General features: G+C 33.6%; 1 protein-coding gene and 2 long non-coding RNA genes across 3 annotated transcripts; 1 reads left to right on the top strand and 2 right to left on the bottom strand.

Annotated features, from left to right (window-relative positions):
* Positions 1 to 3090: 3090 nt before the first annotated feature.
* Positions 3091 to 4000, bottom strand: LOC107893175 (uncharacterized). Its single transcript, XR_001682751.2, has 2 exons — positions 3745 to 4000; positions 3091 to 3462 (listed from the first exon to the last, which is right to left on the bottom strand). It is a non-coding gene; the product is annotated as an uncharacterized lncRNA (long non-coding RNA).
* LOC107893176 (uncharacterized) lies at positions 3456 to 4351 on the top strand. The gene is made up of 2 exons (XR_001682752.2): positions 3456 to 3644; positions 3758 to 4351. It is a non-coding gene; the product is annotated as an uncharacterized lncRNA (long non-coding RNA).
* A 5493-nt stretch (positions 4352 to 9844) lies between these two features.
* Positions 9845 to 16554, bottom strand: LOC107894428 (germin-like protein subfamily 1 member 11). Its single transcript, XM_041084814.1, has 4 exons — positions 16437 to 16554; positions 15960 to 16076; positions 15363 to 15747; positions 9845 to 10007 (listed from the first exon to the last, which is right to left on the bottom strand). Exons 1-4 carry the CDS (start codon positions 16552 to 16554, stop codon positions 9845 to 9847), a joined length of 783 nt encoding a protein of 260 aa, XP_040940748.1.
* Positions 16555 to 17119: the final 565 nt, after the last annotated feature.

The following is a 17119-nucleotide window of genomic DNA, read 5'->3' as shown; positions in this document are numbered from 1 at the left end:
TTTATATATGATGGAAGTGGCTTCAGTATAGTTCAATGCTTCGATGATTAATAGTTGAGATAGCTTTATTATATAATCCTTTCTAGTTTCTTGAAAAAGGTTTAACATCGGCAAAAGTGTAAACGATGAAAGATTACGCTCAAATTTGTATATCGGTTATCATTTCTAGGTAATCTTGATAAATGTCAATGAGTTGAAAGCAGGATGTTACGTTATGTTTGAATTATGCAGTCTTTAAAGATTTTTTATTAGTATTCTTTGAATTATGCAGTCTTTAAAGATTTTTTATTAGTATTCTGAAGAAAATTGCGATAATTGTATGTCTGAGTTATCTTGACAACAAGAAGAAAGGTTTTCTTTGAAAAGTTATTATTTGACAACTAAGACCGTTCTTGAAGAATTAATCGAGTTACTTGTATTTGAATCTATCCACAAGGCTGGAAATAAATTTTTAATGTTCACGGGTAAATAGATGAATATTATTAATGCAGAATTCATATTCTAGAAGATATGATACAGAATTTTATCAATTAGAACAGATTTATTGAGAAATGTCTTGTAGATCTTGCTTGTGAAGTTTGCACGATATGATATTTATTAATAAAGTAGTAAACAGTTGAAGACATTGTTAACTAAAATATTAGTACTGATTCAGCCTGAGTCAGGTAAAGGGTTCGTGATTTTCAATCATGCGTCATTGAATGGTTTGAAGTGTGTCCTAATACAAGAATGTATAGTGATAGCTTATGCTTACATATAATTAAAGTTGCATGAAAAGAATTATACTACATGTGAATTAGAGATGATTGATAATGTATTCGCATTGAATAGTTAGTGACATTGATTGTTTGGTGAGTAATGTAACCTATTTGTTGACTGCAGGAGTTTAAAATATTTGATGTTTCTGAAAGATCTAAATTTAAGACAGTAAAGACGGTTTGAACTGTTTAAAGATTATGAGTTAATGATTAATTATCACCCTAGGCAAACGATTATAGTCTCAGATGTTCTGAGACAAAAAATCTTTGTGTGTTTTACGACCGATAAACATGCGATTAATCTTATCAGATGATGAGTAGTTATTGGTTGAGCTAGAAACTAAATTGATGTTTAATCAGCGAATTTGTGAGGCTAAGAAGTGTGTCAGTGAATTACAAGTTAAAAAGGGGTTTAACATAAATTGATTCGTGATTCAGAATTTCAGTTTAGAACCGATGATTATTTGATGTATCAAAATAGAGTTCGTGTATCGAGAAATCCAGAAATTTTGCAACAATTGTTACATATAGCTCATAGTGTTAATTATTTGTTCATCTAGAGAGTACTAAGATGTACAATAATCTAAGACAGTTGTATTGGTGAATGAGTTTGAAACGTGATATTTCTGACTTTGTATCCAAATGTCTGATCTATCAACAAGTTAATGCTGATCATCAAGTGTTTCAAGACTGTTATAGCATGTGTTGCTATCTGAGTGGTAATGAAATAGAATTTTGATAAATTTTGTAAAAGACAGATGTTTTCTGAACTATTGTTGATTGTTTGAGGAAGTCTGCATATTTTATCTCCGTACGTACGAATTTCTCTTTTGACAGATTAGCCGAGTTATACATTTTAGAGATTTTTAGATCACACAGTGTGCTAGACTCCATTATTTCAGATGACTAATCTGAGGGAGAGATTCAGATTCTCAAGGTAATATATCGTTGTTATGTTTTAGAATTTGAAAAAAATATTTATCGTTGTTTGAGTTACGTATAAAAATAATTTATCAGTTGAGCATAAGATAGCACCGTACGAAGTTTTATATGAGATCAGTGATAAAAAGAATTACGAGACCAATGTAATTAGAGAGACTAAAGAGAAGGTGAAAGTAATTCGCGACAGTCTGAAAGCAGTTTCAGATTGACAGAAAACATATGTGGACTTAATACGTAAAAGCATTGAATTTCAGTTAGTGAACTGAGTGTTTGTGAAAGTGTTACTGTGAATTAGTCGTATGAGATTATTGAGAGAAAAAAACTAGTGGCTTATCCACTTATATTACCATCAGAACTTGAGAAGATTCATCATATGTTTCTTATATATATATATATATGAGATGTGACGATACAGATAAGACCTTTTGTCTATAATATCTCTTTCAGAAGTTGAAATTCAGCCTAATATGATGTATATTGAGGAACAGATCATAATCATAACTTGTGAGATTAAAAATTTGAGAAATTTATGAGGCTAGTGAAAGCGAATCACTAATCTATTCTCTGATAAGATTTTTGGGGACAAAAATCCCTAAGGAGGGAGAGTTGTAACAATCCGTTTTTATGGTTAACCGGAAAAGTGGTTTCGAGACCACAAATCTGAAGTCAAAATAATTATTTTATTATTTTATTAAGGTTTGTAGTATGATAGAATGTTCGTGTTTCGTTAAGAAATTTTACTGTTTAAGTGTTTAATTCGGTAAAAAGGACTAAATCGCGTAAAGCATAAAACTTGTGTTCTATTAGTTAAATGTATCTAATGGCTATGAAATTAAATAGCTAAGGGTTTTATGTTGCAAATAGCCCTTTTATAATGCAAGTGGACGGTTTTATGCATGAAATAGTGAATTTTGAATGTTTTAATCAAAGGATATTTTAGTAAATTAGTTAATAAGTTAAGTTAAATAAAACAAAATAACACATGCATTTTTATTTCTCTTGTTTCTTCAAAAAAAATGGAAGAAGAGAAAACCATAATAGCTTGAAGCATTCGGCCATGGAGAATTGAATGCATGTAAGCTCAATTTTGTTCCATTTTTAATAATTTTTACGATTTGAGATTGTTACAGCTTAATCTAGCTAGCTTGTATCTCCGATTTCTGAACTGTTAAAGTATGTGAATTTTACCATTGTTGATTAAGTGTATATTTTTCTAATTAATGATATAAAATAAATTATTGTTGTTAGATATATAAGTTTTGTAAAGTGAATTTTGGTAAAAATGTCAATTTTGGACTAAATTGTGAATTATTGAAATTTTGTGGTTGAAAGTGTGATTATTTGGAAATATGGGCTGCTAGTAGTATGGGTAAAATTCGGCTAGCATGGGTTTGTCCTTAATTGCATGAATTTGTAATTTTATGTGATAATGACTAAATTACAAAAATGTGAAATAATAGGGCTGTAATAGGCCTATTTCTCCCGGGCCCATACCAGAACCAAAATAAAAAAGCAAAACAAAATAACAAAATAAAATCCAAATAATAATTGTACATAGTACATTTACAACAGCCCAACAACTAAACCAAGCCCAAATAAAACCCGACCCAATTATAGTGGCCCAATGCCCAAACAGCCCAGGACACTTTTGAACAGAAACCCTAGGGTTTCTTTCCCTTGTGTCGCTGCTGCCTTCGTGCCAGCTTCCACCCGCGTCATTGCTTCACGCTCCACGTGCGCCATCACCTCCAACTGGATCCTCCTGCAACAAATTAACAAACCACAACTGAATACAGCAAAGGAGAAAATAGAAAGCAGAAAATGTGTGTTTAATTTTTTTCATTTTTGGCTCTAAAAAGCCAAGTGCAACAGTGTATTTGGGGGGGATTTACGCATACAAATCTGTACAAAAAGTTTGACTAGAGGAAAAACAGTTTTGAAGAGGTGATTGTAAATCTTATTTTTTTCTTTCGCTTTCTCTTCCATTTTTCTTTGATCTTTTGTTATTGTATGTAAAAAACAAAATAAATGAAAGCACAAATACTTATTTTGCTTAGGAGGTTTCGAATCCTTGTTTGCTTCATGGTAATCGAAGCTAGATGGGGATTGAGGTTGAGCATAACAAAACCCTCAGATTTGCGTCGAATAAGGCCAGGATAAGCCTTCATATGCTGTTATCCACCGAGTATAGAGGCAAAATGGCCGATGATTTTAATTCTGCTGAATAAGAGAGATAGTAAGCTTAGTTTTTTTTTGTTTAAGGAGATTAAGGGTTCATTTAGGGTTTTTCTCATTTTTTTTCTGAAGCATATGAAACAGCGCCATTTGGTAAAGAAAGGATCCACGCGTTGACCCGTTTGGAGGCCCGGATCCGTGCCTTTTCACCTTAATTGGTCAATTTGCGCGACGAGTCCCTCCTATCCTGCATTGATCTGTTTTTCGGCCTTGATTCTGTTTATTTGTTTTTACATTTTCCCTATGGTTTATGCATTGCTGCAATTTGGTCCTTGTTTAAATGTCGCGTTTCAAAGCTTGGGATATTTGTATTTTAGATACCTAACCATTGGTGCATGTTTCATCTTAGTCTAATCTTTGGTTTTATTAATCTTATTTGTTTATAGATTGTCCTCTTAATCTTATTTTTATTTCAATCGAGTTTTTAAATTTATGTTTTTATTCAATTTTATTTAAGATTTTTTTTAATTATCTTAACATAGTTTTTTATATATTGCTTTAATTTGTTTTTTCATTCATTTTTATAATCGTTTCTTTAAATTGTTCTATTATGTAAAATTTCTATTTTAAAATTTTCTTTATACATATATTTTTGTTTTCAAAATTTATACATTATACCTTATATATTGTTTTAAAATTTATATTATACATTATTTTTTTATATAGTGTTGATTTCATATTATTTTATGTATATCTTGAATTTATGCACATATATATATTATGTTTATACAAAGAGCCTACTTTATTATATAATATATATATATATTAACATTTTCAACTCTTATATTTCTACATATATATATATTAATTCTATTAAGTTTTGCATTTTATGTATGCTATCAATTTTAATTCAGATTGTTTTGTATTTCATTGATTTCAAACTTTATTTTGAATTCTCTCATATGTTGCCTATTTTTAAAACTTTTGTACATATAATTTAGTTTAAAATTACATACATGTATTGGTTTCAAAATTTTTTTTCTTCCTTAATTTATTTTAAATTTATTACCCTTCAAAATTTGTTTTACATTTTATTAATTTGTCATGTAAATGTTATAATATATATATATTTTCGAAAAAGGAAGTTCATCAGGCTTTGATTGTTAATATTACTTCAATATGAAGGGATGGGAGATCATTATTGTATATGTCAAATTGTATGTTCGCATTATTATCTTTGTTATTCAATAGTGTAATTTTATGTTGAATTCACATATATTTGTGCTATGCTTGATACCATGTTTTGTCTTCCACGTATTTGGGCCCAATTTTTAATTATTTTGTTCTTTTATATCCCAAACGAACCAAATAAATGCATTTTGAGCCGGTTTCATAATTGTTTATGGGAAAATTTACAAAAACAAGACAATGTTCAGTATTTAGAAGTTCGAGAAATCGTGCCTTACCATGCTGGGTTTCAATTTTTCGTATAACTAAATATTTGGATATGCTTTGGTAATTTTTGACATAAGAGCTTTTGGAAGTCAAAACTCAATCGTGTTCTCAAAAGTATAAAAGATCATGTCCTATCGTGCTGGATGTGATGCTTTATGCCTTTGAAACGAGAAAGTTTTGACGACCAACTTAAACTACTCAAACGTTTTAAAAGGAATCATATTTCAAATTTTTTGAAAAAAACTAAACATAAGGACAGCAAATTAATCAATCTGGTACCAGTTTTTGGGCGTAGTGAGGGTGCCAACCCTTCCTCATACGTAACCGACTCCCAAACCCGTTCTTAAATTTACGTGGACCAAAATTGATTTAAATGAAACAAAATGTTTTATTAGGTGATCCAATCACACCTAAACAAAAAGACTGGTGGCGACTCCGCACTTTATTTCAAAAAGTCGATCCCCGTTTTTCCCTATAAAAAATGGTTTCGACAAGGGCAAAAGTGTAATTTTTCCAAAATGTGTAAATTGCGTTAAATTGAATGAATTAATGATTAAATAAGTAAATTTTGTTGTTATATAGATTGAGAAAAATGAGATTCAGATCTAGAATAGGAGAAAACAAAGTATCAAATTAGTCGACCTAATTCATCGTTACAGTGAACGAGGTAAGTTCGTATGCTGATAAACATATTTAAATTGTGTTATAAATGCTTATTTATTATTGAATTGAAGAATTGAATGCTGAATGGTTATGATTACAAGTCAAAATCGAAAAAGTTAACAGCGTCTGAAAGTCCCGTACGAACCTTAGGAATAGTATAGGATACAAATGTCATGACATTAGGATTACCTAGATGAGATTCCACGTAAGACCATGTTTGGGACATTGGCATTGTACTGTGATTATGTGTAAGACCATATCTGGGACATTGGCATCATTATACGATTACGTATAAGACCCTGTCTGGGACATCAGCATCGTTAATCAATTTCGTGTAAGACCCTGTCTAGGACAATGGCATCGATATGTGTTAACATGTGAGACCATATCTGGGATATGTTATTGTAAGAGCTTTATGTGATTTCCAAGTATCCTTAACAATTTCGAATGGTTCAACGAGCATAGTCAAGATGAGAAGTAAAGTATAATCAGAATAAGTAATACAGGTACGCACAGAACCTATGTGAGAATCGAATGAAAGTAAATTGATGAGTTCATATTGTATTATGTATATTAAATAAGAAATAATTGTGTATAAGTATGTTTCATGTCAAAATGTGTTTATTTGATTATAATGAAGTATGAATTGAATAAATGTTCAGTTATTAAATGAAAAGTATGAGTTGAAAAAGGTAAGTTACCGAGTAAGACCATAGTTGGACTATGGCAATTGACTTATAAGACTATAACCGGGTTATGACATGTGAAAGAAATACCAAAGCAAGGCCTTAGCAATGTATGTGTAAGACCATAGTTGGACTATGGCATTGGAAAAATCGATGAATCTTGAATTGAATAAAGTTTATAAATAGTTGCTTATGCATATGAAAATGTGAATGAATTGATAAAAAGTATTCAAACTATACGTGTTTTGAATGAATAAACTCATGAAAATTTTGATCATCTATGTACATGAATTCGAGATTGAATGGTGAAATCATATGAATTATATCATGATTTGAGTAATTGTTTAAAATGCGGTTATTTAATGATATGAGTTTATTTCCATACGAGCTTACTAAGCTTTATAGCTTACTTTTTTTTCTTTTCTATGTTTATAGAGTTTCAAAAGCTTGCTCAGGTCGGAAGTCGTCGGAGATCTCATCACACTATCCAGCTATGGTTTGGTACATATGAACTTTGTGATTTTGGTTATATGGCATGTATAAGCTTGAGTCATTTTGATAAAGGTTTTCGGTGATGTATTGGGTCATTTTATATGGCTTATTAATGACTTATGTTTGATGTGTAATTTGCCTTGTGTAATGGCATAATTTGGTATGGTTGGTGATGGTTCAAGATAATCATTTGGTCATTTGGTATATGATGAGTATTTACTTATGAAAAGCATGATTTTGGACTTGATAAATGTATGGCTAATAGATGATTTATGAGTCAAGCTTTGTGTGTGATTGATGGTAGTAAAAATACATATTGAAATAGGTTGTTTTGATGAGTATGATATGTACTTTGGTATATGATTGAATAGGTGAGTAATGAGGAATGAATCATGCTAGTTTGGTATGTGTTTGAATGTACAAATGGTATTAATTTGAGTATATGAGTGCTTGATTTTGAAATGGCTTATAATATGTATTGAAATAGTTGTTTTGGCTGCCAAATTGGATGTGAGTAAGGTGTTATATGTTTGTTTTAAGGTGATTGATTATAGGTGAGGAAAAGTGGCTTAAAACAAGCCTAATTTTGCCCCACACAGTTGAGCACACGGGCGTGTGGCTTGACCGTGTGCCCCTGTAACTTAACTATACAAGTTAGAAAGTTACACGGCTTAGACACACGGGCGTGTCTACTGGCCGTGTGTGTCACATGGGCTAGCACATAGGCGTGTGGCCAAGTCAGTATACCCTTCAGATTTCCCACGGCCATGGCACATGGGCGTGTCTCCAGCCGTGTGGTGAAGTCAGTATGTATGCCCTGTTTTCACACGGCCTATGACATGGGCATGTCTGGTGACCGTGTGAGGCACACGGCCTGTTCACATTGGCGTGTGCCCCTAAAATGTTGGGAAATTTTCTAAGTTTCCTAAAGTTTGCAAATGTTATCGGTTTAGTCCCGAACTACTTCTAAACATGTTGTGAGGCCTTGAAGAGCCTTGTAAGGGACAATTTGTTGGTGTTATGTATAATTATGACTATGAATGTTTAAATTATGTGATATTGATGTGATTGATTGGTAATGCCTCATAACCCTATTCCTAGGACGGATTCGGGTTAGGGGTGTTACAAAGGAGGAGCGACTGGTCTTTGCTAAGGTTGGAAAGAAGTTTTCAAAGTCAAAAGGTCAAGTTAGGGTTTAGGAAAGTTTTGATAACAATTTTTTAGGATTGGGCTAGTTCCCATTAGGCTTTTTTTAGGAACTTCATTTTTGGTTTTTAGGATTGGCCTAATTTCCATCTGGTCTATTTATGTTTCTTTTTAGTTTTATTTTTTATGGTGTGTGAGATTACTGAGCTTGAGTTAATATTAATAAAATCTCAGATTTCATGTCAGAAAAAAAAAAGAATTGAAGGATAAAGATTTTATCATTTTAGATAAAATAAAAATGTTGAAATGAAGTAATTTTAAGAACAATTGTTGGTGGAAAATTTGGTTGAAAGGAAAAGAATTATCGTGAACTGAAAATGGGGAAGAAAGTGATGATGGCTGGTGGCTTTTGGAATTTTGGTGGACGAGTGGGCTTGGGTATTTGGTGGGTTTTTATGGGTAAACTACACCCAATGTCATTAAACTATTAGTAAGTTTACATTTTGGGCATTCAATTTTAAAAAATTACAAAATGATCAATAAATTTAATTAAAGTGTATATTTGTCATTTTAGCATTTAACGTTTTTGGTTTTTTAATATTTTACAAAAATAAAAATTTAATTTAATTTATTAAAGGGCATATTCATCATTCGAGTATCTTTTTTGCTATTACATATCTATTCCTCTCAGCCAAACACATGAATACTATTACAATACTCATTCCATTCCATCCAACCAAACCACTATTATGCTATTCAATTCCATTATAGCCTTATTCTATTCTCACAGAATGACTATTTCATTATAGTCCTAATCTATTCCAGTGAACCAAACGTGCCGTAAGCGAATAATATTTAAACTTCAATTGAAATAAAAACATGTTTTTATGTTTTGTTTAATATTTTTGGCTCAAATTTAGATATAAATTTATATCACAGTTTGAAATTTAAAGTATAAAAATTTTCTCATTTTAGTATTTTATATTTTTACTTAACTATTATTTTTGTTTTATTTTACCTCAAAAACTATTGACATCCACGTCCTTATTTTTCTTGAAATGAAAATAATAATTGAATTATTAAAATAAAAAAATAAGTAAAATAAAATGACGAGTAGAGTTGAAGATCTAATTTGTTATTTTTTTTAATAATTTCATTATAAGTTCTAATTATATCTGCTCTTTTTGAGAGAATACTTAAAATTACTCATAGCCCCTCCCAACTCAGGAATAAAAGGATAATAAATTTCAGCACACTCGAACCTAGAATTTTTTACATTGACAACAATACCCATACCAATCGAATTAAAACTCAATTCACAATTTGTTACTCAAATATTTCTTATGCATTCAAATAAAGACCACTTTTCAATTTTATAGAATGCTAAAATTCAAACAAACATAAGATGAGGCTCATAAACAACTTCTTTTATTCTATATTTTAGAAAAAAAATAAAATTTAATTTTACTAAAAATAACAAATGACAAATTCAAGCATCATTCGAACATTCCTTCGAATGTTATCCCATCAGAATTTGGATTGAAGATTCTTCACCATTTTCCTATCTAGATTAAAAGCCTTGGCAAGAATATCAGCATTAATGGAAGGGTTCGAGCCAAATACTGCATTTGCAATAGTGATCACCCATGGGTTTTCACTGCAAAGACCAGCAAAGGCAACAGCATAGGTGCTCCTTGTTGTTCCAATAGGGTTGGAAGTGTGTAAATTATTGTACTAAAAAATCACACAAAGTTCAATTCCCAGGGAAGAGAGGTGGATCACAAGGATCTCTTAAATACCAAGTCTTTCCTTAGTCAGAATATCCCTTCTATAGTAATTTAATAGCACAATTAAATACTACTATTATACCCTCAAATATTGAAAGAAAAATAGGACAAGAAAGAATACAAGAGTTTTAACGAGGTTCGGTAAATTATACTTACATCCTCGGGCACTAACACCAGATGATAACTTTACTATTTCCAAAATATTACAAACAAATAGAATTCCTTAAGAATTCTCAAATGGGAGAAGAGAGAAAACTAAGAGAGAAAGATTGGTTGGGATGGTTGACATAAGAAATGGTTAGGCCTATTTATAGTTGAGGTTCAGGGACTAACTTGCAAATGGCCTAAAAATTAGGGACCAAAATTACAATTATCCCATTCAATTTTAAACAACTTGCCTACCATTTTTCCTTTCGGTGCCACTTGCACCTCCCATTTTTGACTTTTCAACTCACCCTTTAATTGACTTTTCAACAATCTCCACCTTGAAGATTTGATTAGGATAATCACATCTTCACATACTTCCTTCAACTCCCCAAATTCGATAAAGCTATCTTTTGTAGTGCCTCCAAATGCGCTTTCGAGCGCCATACACCTGAAGGTGCTCAAATTTTCAGGATGTTAATCAAGTTCAAACAATGATTAAACTTGATTGTTGTTACCACCTTGGTCATCATATCTGCGAGATTATATGCGGCCGGAATCTTCTGAAGTAGAATTTTTCCTTTTTCAAAGACTTCCCGCACAAAGTGATATCTTACGTCGATATGTTTGGTTCTTGAATGATAGACTTGATTTTTCACTAAATGAATAGCGCTCTGACTGTCACAATATAGATTAATGTGACTTTGAACAACTCCCAAGTCTTTCAACAATCCATTAAGCCAAATAGCCTCCTTAACAGCTTCTGTAACTGCCATATATTCCACTTCTGTAGTAGACACAGCTACTGTAGACTGTAAGGTAGACTTCCAACTCACTGGGGCTTTCGCAAGAGTAAACAGATACCCCGTAGTTGAACGACATTTATCTAAATCACCAGCAAAGTCGGAATCAACATATCCAACTACAAACTGACCAAGTGCTTCATCCTGCTCAAAAATTAAACCAACGTCTACGGTTTTTCGAAGATACCGTAGAATCTATTTCACAGCTTGCCAATGTCCTTTTCCAGGATCATGCATATACCTGCTCACAACTCCAACAGCTTGTGAAATGTCAGGCCGCGTACACACCATCGCATACATCAAACTCCCAACTGCATTAGCATATGGGACTTTCGCCATATATTCTCTTTCATCTTCAGTCTTCGGAGATAATTGAGCATTGAGTTTCAAATGAGAAGTAAGTGGGGTACTTACATGTTTTGTGTTTTCATTTACACCAAAACATTGTAATACCTTTTTCAGATATTGCTTCTGATTTAAACAAAGCTTGCCTCTCTGTCTATCTCTACTTATCTCCATGCCGAGAATCTTCTTGGCCTCACCTAGATCTTTCATCTCGAACTCTTGATTCAACTGAGCCTTCAGCTTATCTATCTCTTTTTGGCTCTTCGAAGCGATTAACATAGCATCAACATACAAGAGTAGATAAATGAAAGATCCGTCATGCAGCTTCTACAAATACACACAATTGTCATATTTGCTTCTTGTGTACTTCTGCCTTCTCATAAAGCTATCAAATCGCTTGTACCACTGCCTTGGGGATTGCTTCAATCCATATAGCGATTTGTTAGCTTACAAACCCAATTTCTACCACCAGCATTTGTGTATCCTTCGGGTTGAGTCATATAAATCTCCTCTTCTAACTCACCATGCAAGAAAGCCGTCTTAACATCAAGTTGAGCTAGCTCCAAATTCAACTGTGCTACCAAGGCCAACAAAATTCTAATGGAGGAATGCTTCACAACAAGGGAAAATACATCATTGTAGTCAATTCCCTCCTTCTGAGCGTAGCCTTTTGCTACCAATCTTGCCTTGTAGCGAACATCTTTCTTGCTAGGAGATCCATCTTTCTTTGCGAATACCCACTTGCATCCGATTGCCCTTTTACCTTTCGATAATTGCGCCAAGTCCCAAGTATTGTTCTTCCGGAAAGACTGCATTTCTTCATCCATGGCGCATTTCCATTTGTCACTTTCTAAGCTTTGCATTGCTTCTTGATAAGTGACAGGAATATCATCATCAACAACGGGAAGGGCGTAGGCCACCATATCAGTAAATCGAGCAGGTTTACGAATTTCTCTTCGTGGCCTTGCAACTACAACTGGTTCTGGTGTACTTAATGGTTCTTGGGTCAGAACCTCTTCAACCTCTAATTCCTCCATTGTGGCTGGAGAATTAGACTTATTAATTGGGCAAATCCCCATCTGCTCAAACTCCACCTGTTTTGGAGTACACTCCATCTGCTGTGGAGTATCGCTTGTCTGAATATCTTCATCTGCTACCTTTTTCAATGTGGCAGATTCATCAAAGGGAACATCTCTACTACAAATCATTTTCTTTGTGCTTAAGCACTAAAGACGAAATCCCTTCACTCCAAAAGTGATTCCCATAAAGAGAGCTTTCTTTGCCCTCGGATCTAACTTTGACTTCTTCACATGGTAATATGCAGTGGATCCAAACACATGTAAGGAATCATAATCTGTAGCCGGTTTTCCAGACCATACCTCCATAGGAGTTTTTCTTTCTAATGCAGATGATGGCAAATGATTAACAAGATTGCGAGCGTATGTCACAGCCTCAGCCCAAAATTGCTTGCCCAACCCAGCATTGGACAACATACATCGAACTTTCTCTAGCAATGTTCGATTCATACTCTCTGCCACTCCATTCTGCTACGGTGTATCCCTAACTGTGAAGTGTCGAACAATACCATACTCTTGGCACACATCGAAGAACAGATCACTTTTATATTCCCCTCCATTGTCTGTCCTAAGCCGCTTGATTTTCTTGCCAGTCTGGTTTTCGATCATAGTTTTCCATTTAAGAAAAACTCCAAGCACTTCATCCTTAGTTCTCATGGTATACACCCAAACTCTTCTGGAAAAGTCATCAACAAAAGTAACAAAGTAGTGTTTTCCTCCCAACGAAGGTGTTTTGGAAGGCCCCCACACATCTGAGTGAACATATTCCAAAATACCTTTTGTATTATGGATAGCAGTGCCGAATTTCACTCTCTTTTGCTTTCCCAGAACACAATGCTCGCAAAATTTTAATTTGCAAGCCTTTGCACCTTTCAACAATCCTTTCTTTGCCAGAATTTGCAAGGATTTTTCGCTGGCATGTCCCAACTTCATATGCCACAACTGCATTGAGTCCAATTCTTTGTTACCGGAAGCTGCAGTGACTGCTCCAATAACTGTACTACCTTGGTAGCAATACAAGTTATTTTTCCTGATGCCCTTCAATATCACAAGTGCGCCAGATGTCACTTTCAAAATCCCATCTCTCATAGTAACAACTGAACCATTGGATTCTAAGGCTCCCAATGAGATGAGATTTTTCTTCAAACTGGGCACGTACCGAACATCAGTCAGAACTCTGGTTGATCCATCTTGATTCTTTAATTGGATTGAACCTATCCCAACAGTTTTACAGGCATTGTCATTGCCCATATAAACAACTCCTCCATTTAGTTCTACTAAATCAGATAACCACTCCCGGTTAGGGGACATATGATAGGTACAACCCGAATCCAATATCCACTCATCTGAATGGAACGATGATGATGATGCAACCAGTGATAGTTCAGAGTCACTGGTATCATGCTTTGCAACACAAGCATCTACAGTAGCTTTTCCCTTATTCTTCAGCTTTGGACAATTTTTCTTCCAGTGGCCTTTCTCATGACAAAAGGCACATTCATCTTTCCCGAGTCTGGACTTTGACTTTGATCTCCCTTTCTGAGTTTTCTTCCGAGTGTATGAATGACCTCGGACTACTAAAGCTTCTGTATCTCTGATTAAGTTTTTCTGTTTGTCCTTCTTTCTCTGTTCATAACTATATAAGGCCGCACAAACTTCGCTCAGAGATATATCACTCCTGCCATGAAGTAGAGTAGTTTTTAGGAACTCAAACTCCTCAGGAAGTGACCCCAACAGCATCAAAGTTAAATCTTCATCTTTGAATGTCTCATCCATATTTAATAAATTAGTGACTAACTGATTAAATTTGGTGATGTGATCATTCATCGTGGTACTTGGGACGTAAGTGAAGTGAAACAGTCTTTTCTTCAAGTGGAGCTTATTTTGACTATTTTTCTTCAAAAATTTTTCTTCAAGTGCCACCCACAACTTATTTGCAGAAGTCTCCTTTGAAAAAGCATACCTCTGTTCTCGAAAAAGGCATGATCGAATTGTGCCACATGTCAATCGATTGATCGCCTTCCAATCTTTCTCCTGTACATCATCTGGTTTCTCTTCATCAATGGCAATGTCTAGACCCTGCTGAAAAAGGGCATCTAGAACCTCACTTTGCCACATACCAAAATGGCCCGTGCCATCAAAGATCTCCATGGTCAATCTTACATTTGCAATTGTCGGTCTTGTCCACATGGACGATGTTGAAGCTCCTACACCGACCGTTTTCTCCATAATCTTTCAATATACCTAAGGAAATCTTTTCTGATGTGGAAGATCAGTTTAAACTGCAACCACAGAGCATACTACGATTAACCTTCAGCTCTGATACCACTTGTTGTTCCAATAGGGTTGGAAGCGTGTAAATTATTGTACTAAAAAATCACACAAAGTTTAATTCCCAGGGAAGAGAGGTGGATCACAAGGATCTCTTAAATACAAAGTCTTTCCTTAGTCAGAATATCCCTTCTATAGTAATTTAATAGCACAATTAAATACTACTATTATACCCTCAAATATTGAAAGAAAAATAGGACAAGAAAGAACACAAGAGTTTTAACGAGGTTCGGTAAATTATACCTACGTCCTTGGGCACTAACACCAGATGATAACTTTACTATTTCCAAAATATTACAAACAAATAGAATTCCTTAAGAATTCTCAAATGGGAGAAGAGAGAAAACTAAGAGAGAAAGATAGGTTGGGATGGTTGAAATGAGAAATGGTTAGGCCTATTTATAGTTGAGGTTCAGGGACTAACTTGCAAATGACCTAAAAAATTAGGGACCAAAATTGCAACTATCCCATTCAATTTTAAACAACTTGCCTACCATTTTTCCTTTCAGTGCCACTTGCACCTCCCATTTTTGACTTTTCAACTCACCCTTTAATTGACTTTTCAACATTCCCTATGTTGTATTGGAAGTGAATGAGACCCACAGGAAAAACAAAGACATCTCCGGGATATAGGACTTTATAAATCAAACGATTATCTGGATTCGATGTAACGAAACCGATATGGAGTGTGCCTTCCAGAACAACTAGAATCTCTGAGGCACGAGGGTGAGTGTGAGGAGGGTTCAGGCTACCGTTAGATGCATATTCAATTCGAACCATAGATATCCCCAATGTGTGAAGTCCTGGCATTTGTGCAATGTTAAGGGGTGTGACAATTGATCCAAATGTGTTGGATGTGGTTTTGCGGATATGGAGACCTGAAAAGTAGAAGTCATCTGCTTTGGCAAGCTTTGCGTCTTTGCAGAATTTTCCGTTGACAAACACTGCATGAAAGCAAGAAATGTTAGTCAATACCAGATGAAGAAGAAAAGATGAGTTCATGTTACTAAAACTTGAATTTAAGTGTCGAATATATGGATGTGATAGATACGAGTGTAAAAGGTCTTAAGATTCTATCCCGTTCATGTCCAGAAATACATTAGACACAGACACCAGTAGCTCAAGAAAAATGAAAGAATTTGAAGAGAAGACATACCAGAGCCCTTGGGGTCATTAATGGCTACACAAAAGTCCTGAAGAGGGCTAGGATCAGAGGCAAAGGTCAAAGGCGATGCAAGAGCCAAGATGAAAATGGCTACGAAAATCTGAAGGGCTTCAATTTTTTGTATGTGGTAGAGTTATAACTTAGATTCTTAATTCTATTTCTTTGAGAGTCCCTGCATGAATGAATGGCCATTTATAGGTTGAAGTCATTGAATTAGTCAATGATTTTGGCTTATTTTATTTCATTTCTTTAATTTGTACCACATCCAACAGTACATGCATATTGAAACAAAAGAATCATTTTTTAGTTACTGTTTTTATCATTCTTCAGCAGGCCTGCATGAATTCATCTTCTTTTTCTCAAATTACGACATATTGAAACAAAAGAGTCTTTTATTTTCTTTTTTCAGAAATTAGATGTTTATCTTTTTCTTTCTTTAAATTCGGCTCCGGCAGGATTGAGTTAAACAATGGGCTGCTGGCATTTTCTGGATTGAAAGTGACTCAAACAGTATCTGAAAATGAAGTAGATCCTGATTTTCTTGGTTGAGAATAATAGGCGTACAAGCCCCTTTTGATGGGCCCATTTTACTCCAAGAAAAGGAAAATGGAATTGAAATTTGAGAATTCATCTAAATACAAGTCTCAATTGCGAATGGATTTATTAGCGGTGTAAAAATAAGATATAAATACAAGTTTTATATTGCAGTTAGGAAATTTTGTATGTTTCTAGATATTATCTAAAGAGTAATAGATTTAAGCTAAATTTATTCATTAAGTTATAACATTACTTCTATATATAATTCAAATCACTCTTCGCTAAGATTTCTCTTTGAAAGCTTAGGATCTATTTGTTTCACAGAAAATTACTTCTGATAAATATTTTCTACATTTTCCTATATTTGTTTACAGAAAACAACTTGCTCAATAAAAAATAATTTATAAATCAACGAAAAATAAATTTTTTTCTATAAAATGACTTATTTTTTCGAAAAGCGTAATTTATTTTCTGAAAAAAAACTCCACTATTATATTGATAATAAATTTTACTTTTATTTTTTAAAATTATTAAAGTATTATAATTTTTAATATTATTAAACATTTATATTTAATTATTTATATTTAATCATATAATAAATTATTAATATAATT

This window comes from Gossypium hirsutum, chromosome A13 (genome assembly GCF_007990345.1).
Source record: "Gossypium hirsutum isolate 1008001.06 chromosome A13, Gossypium_hirsutum_v2.1, whole genome shotgun sequence".
Taxonomy (NCBI): domain Eukaryota; kingdom Viridiplantae; phylum Streptophyta; class Magnoliopsida; order Malvales; family Malvaceae; genus Gossypium; species Gossypium hirsutum.
This window is presented reverse-complemented; position numbering and strand designations above follow the sequence as displayed.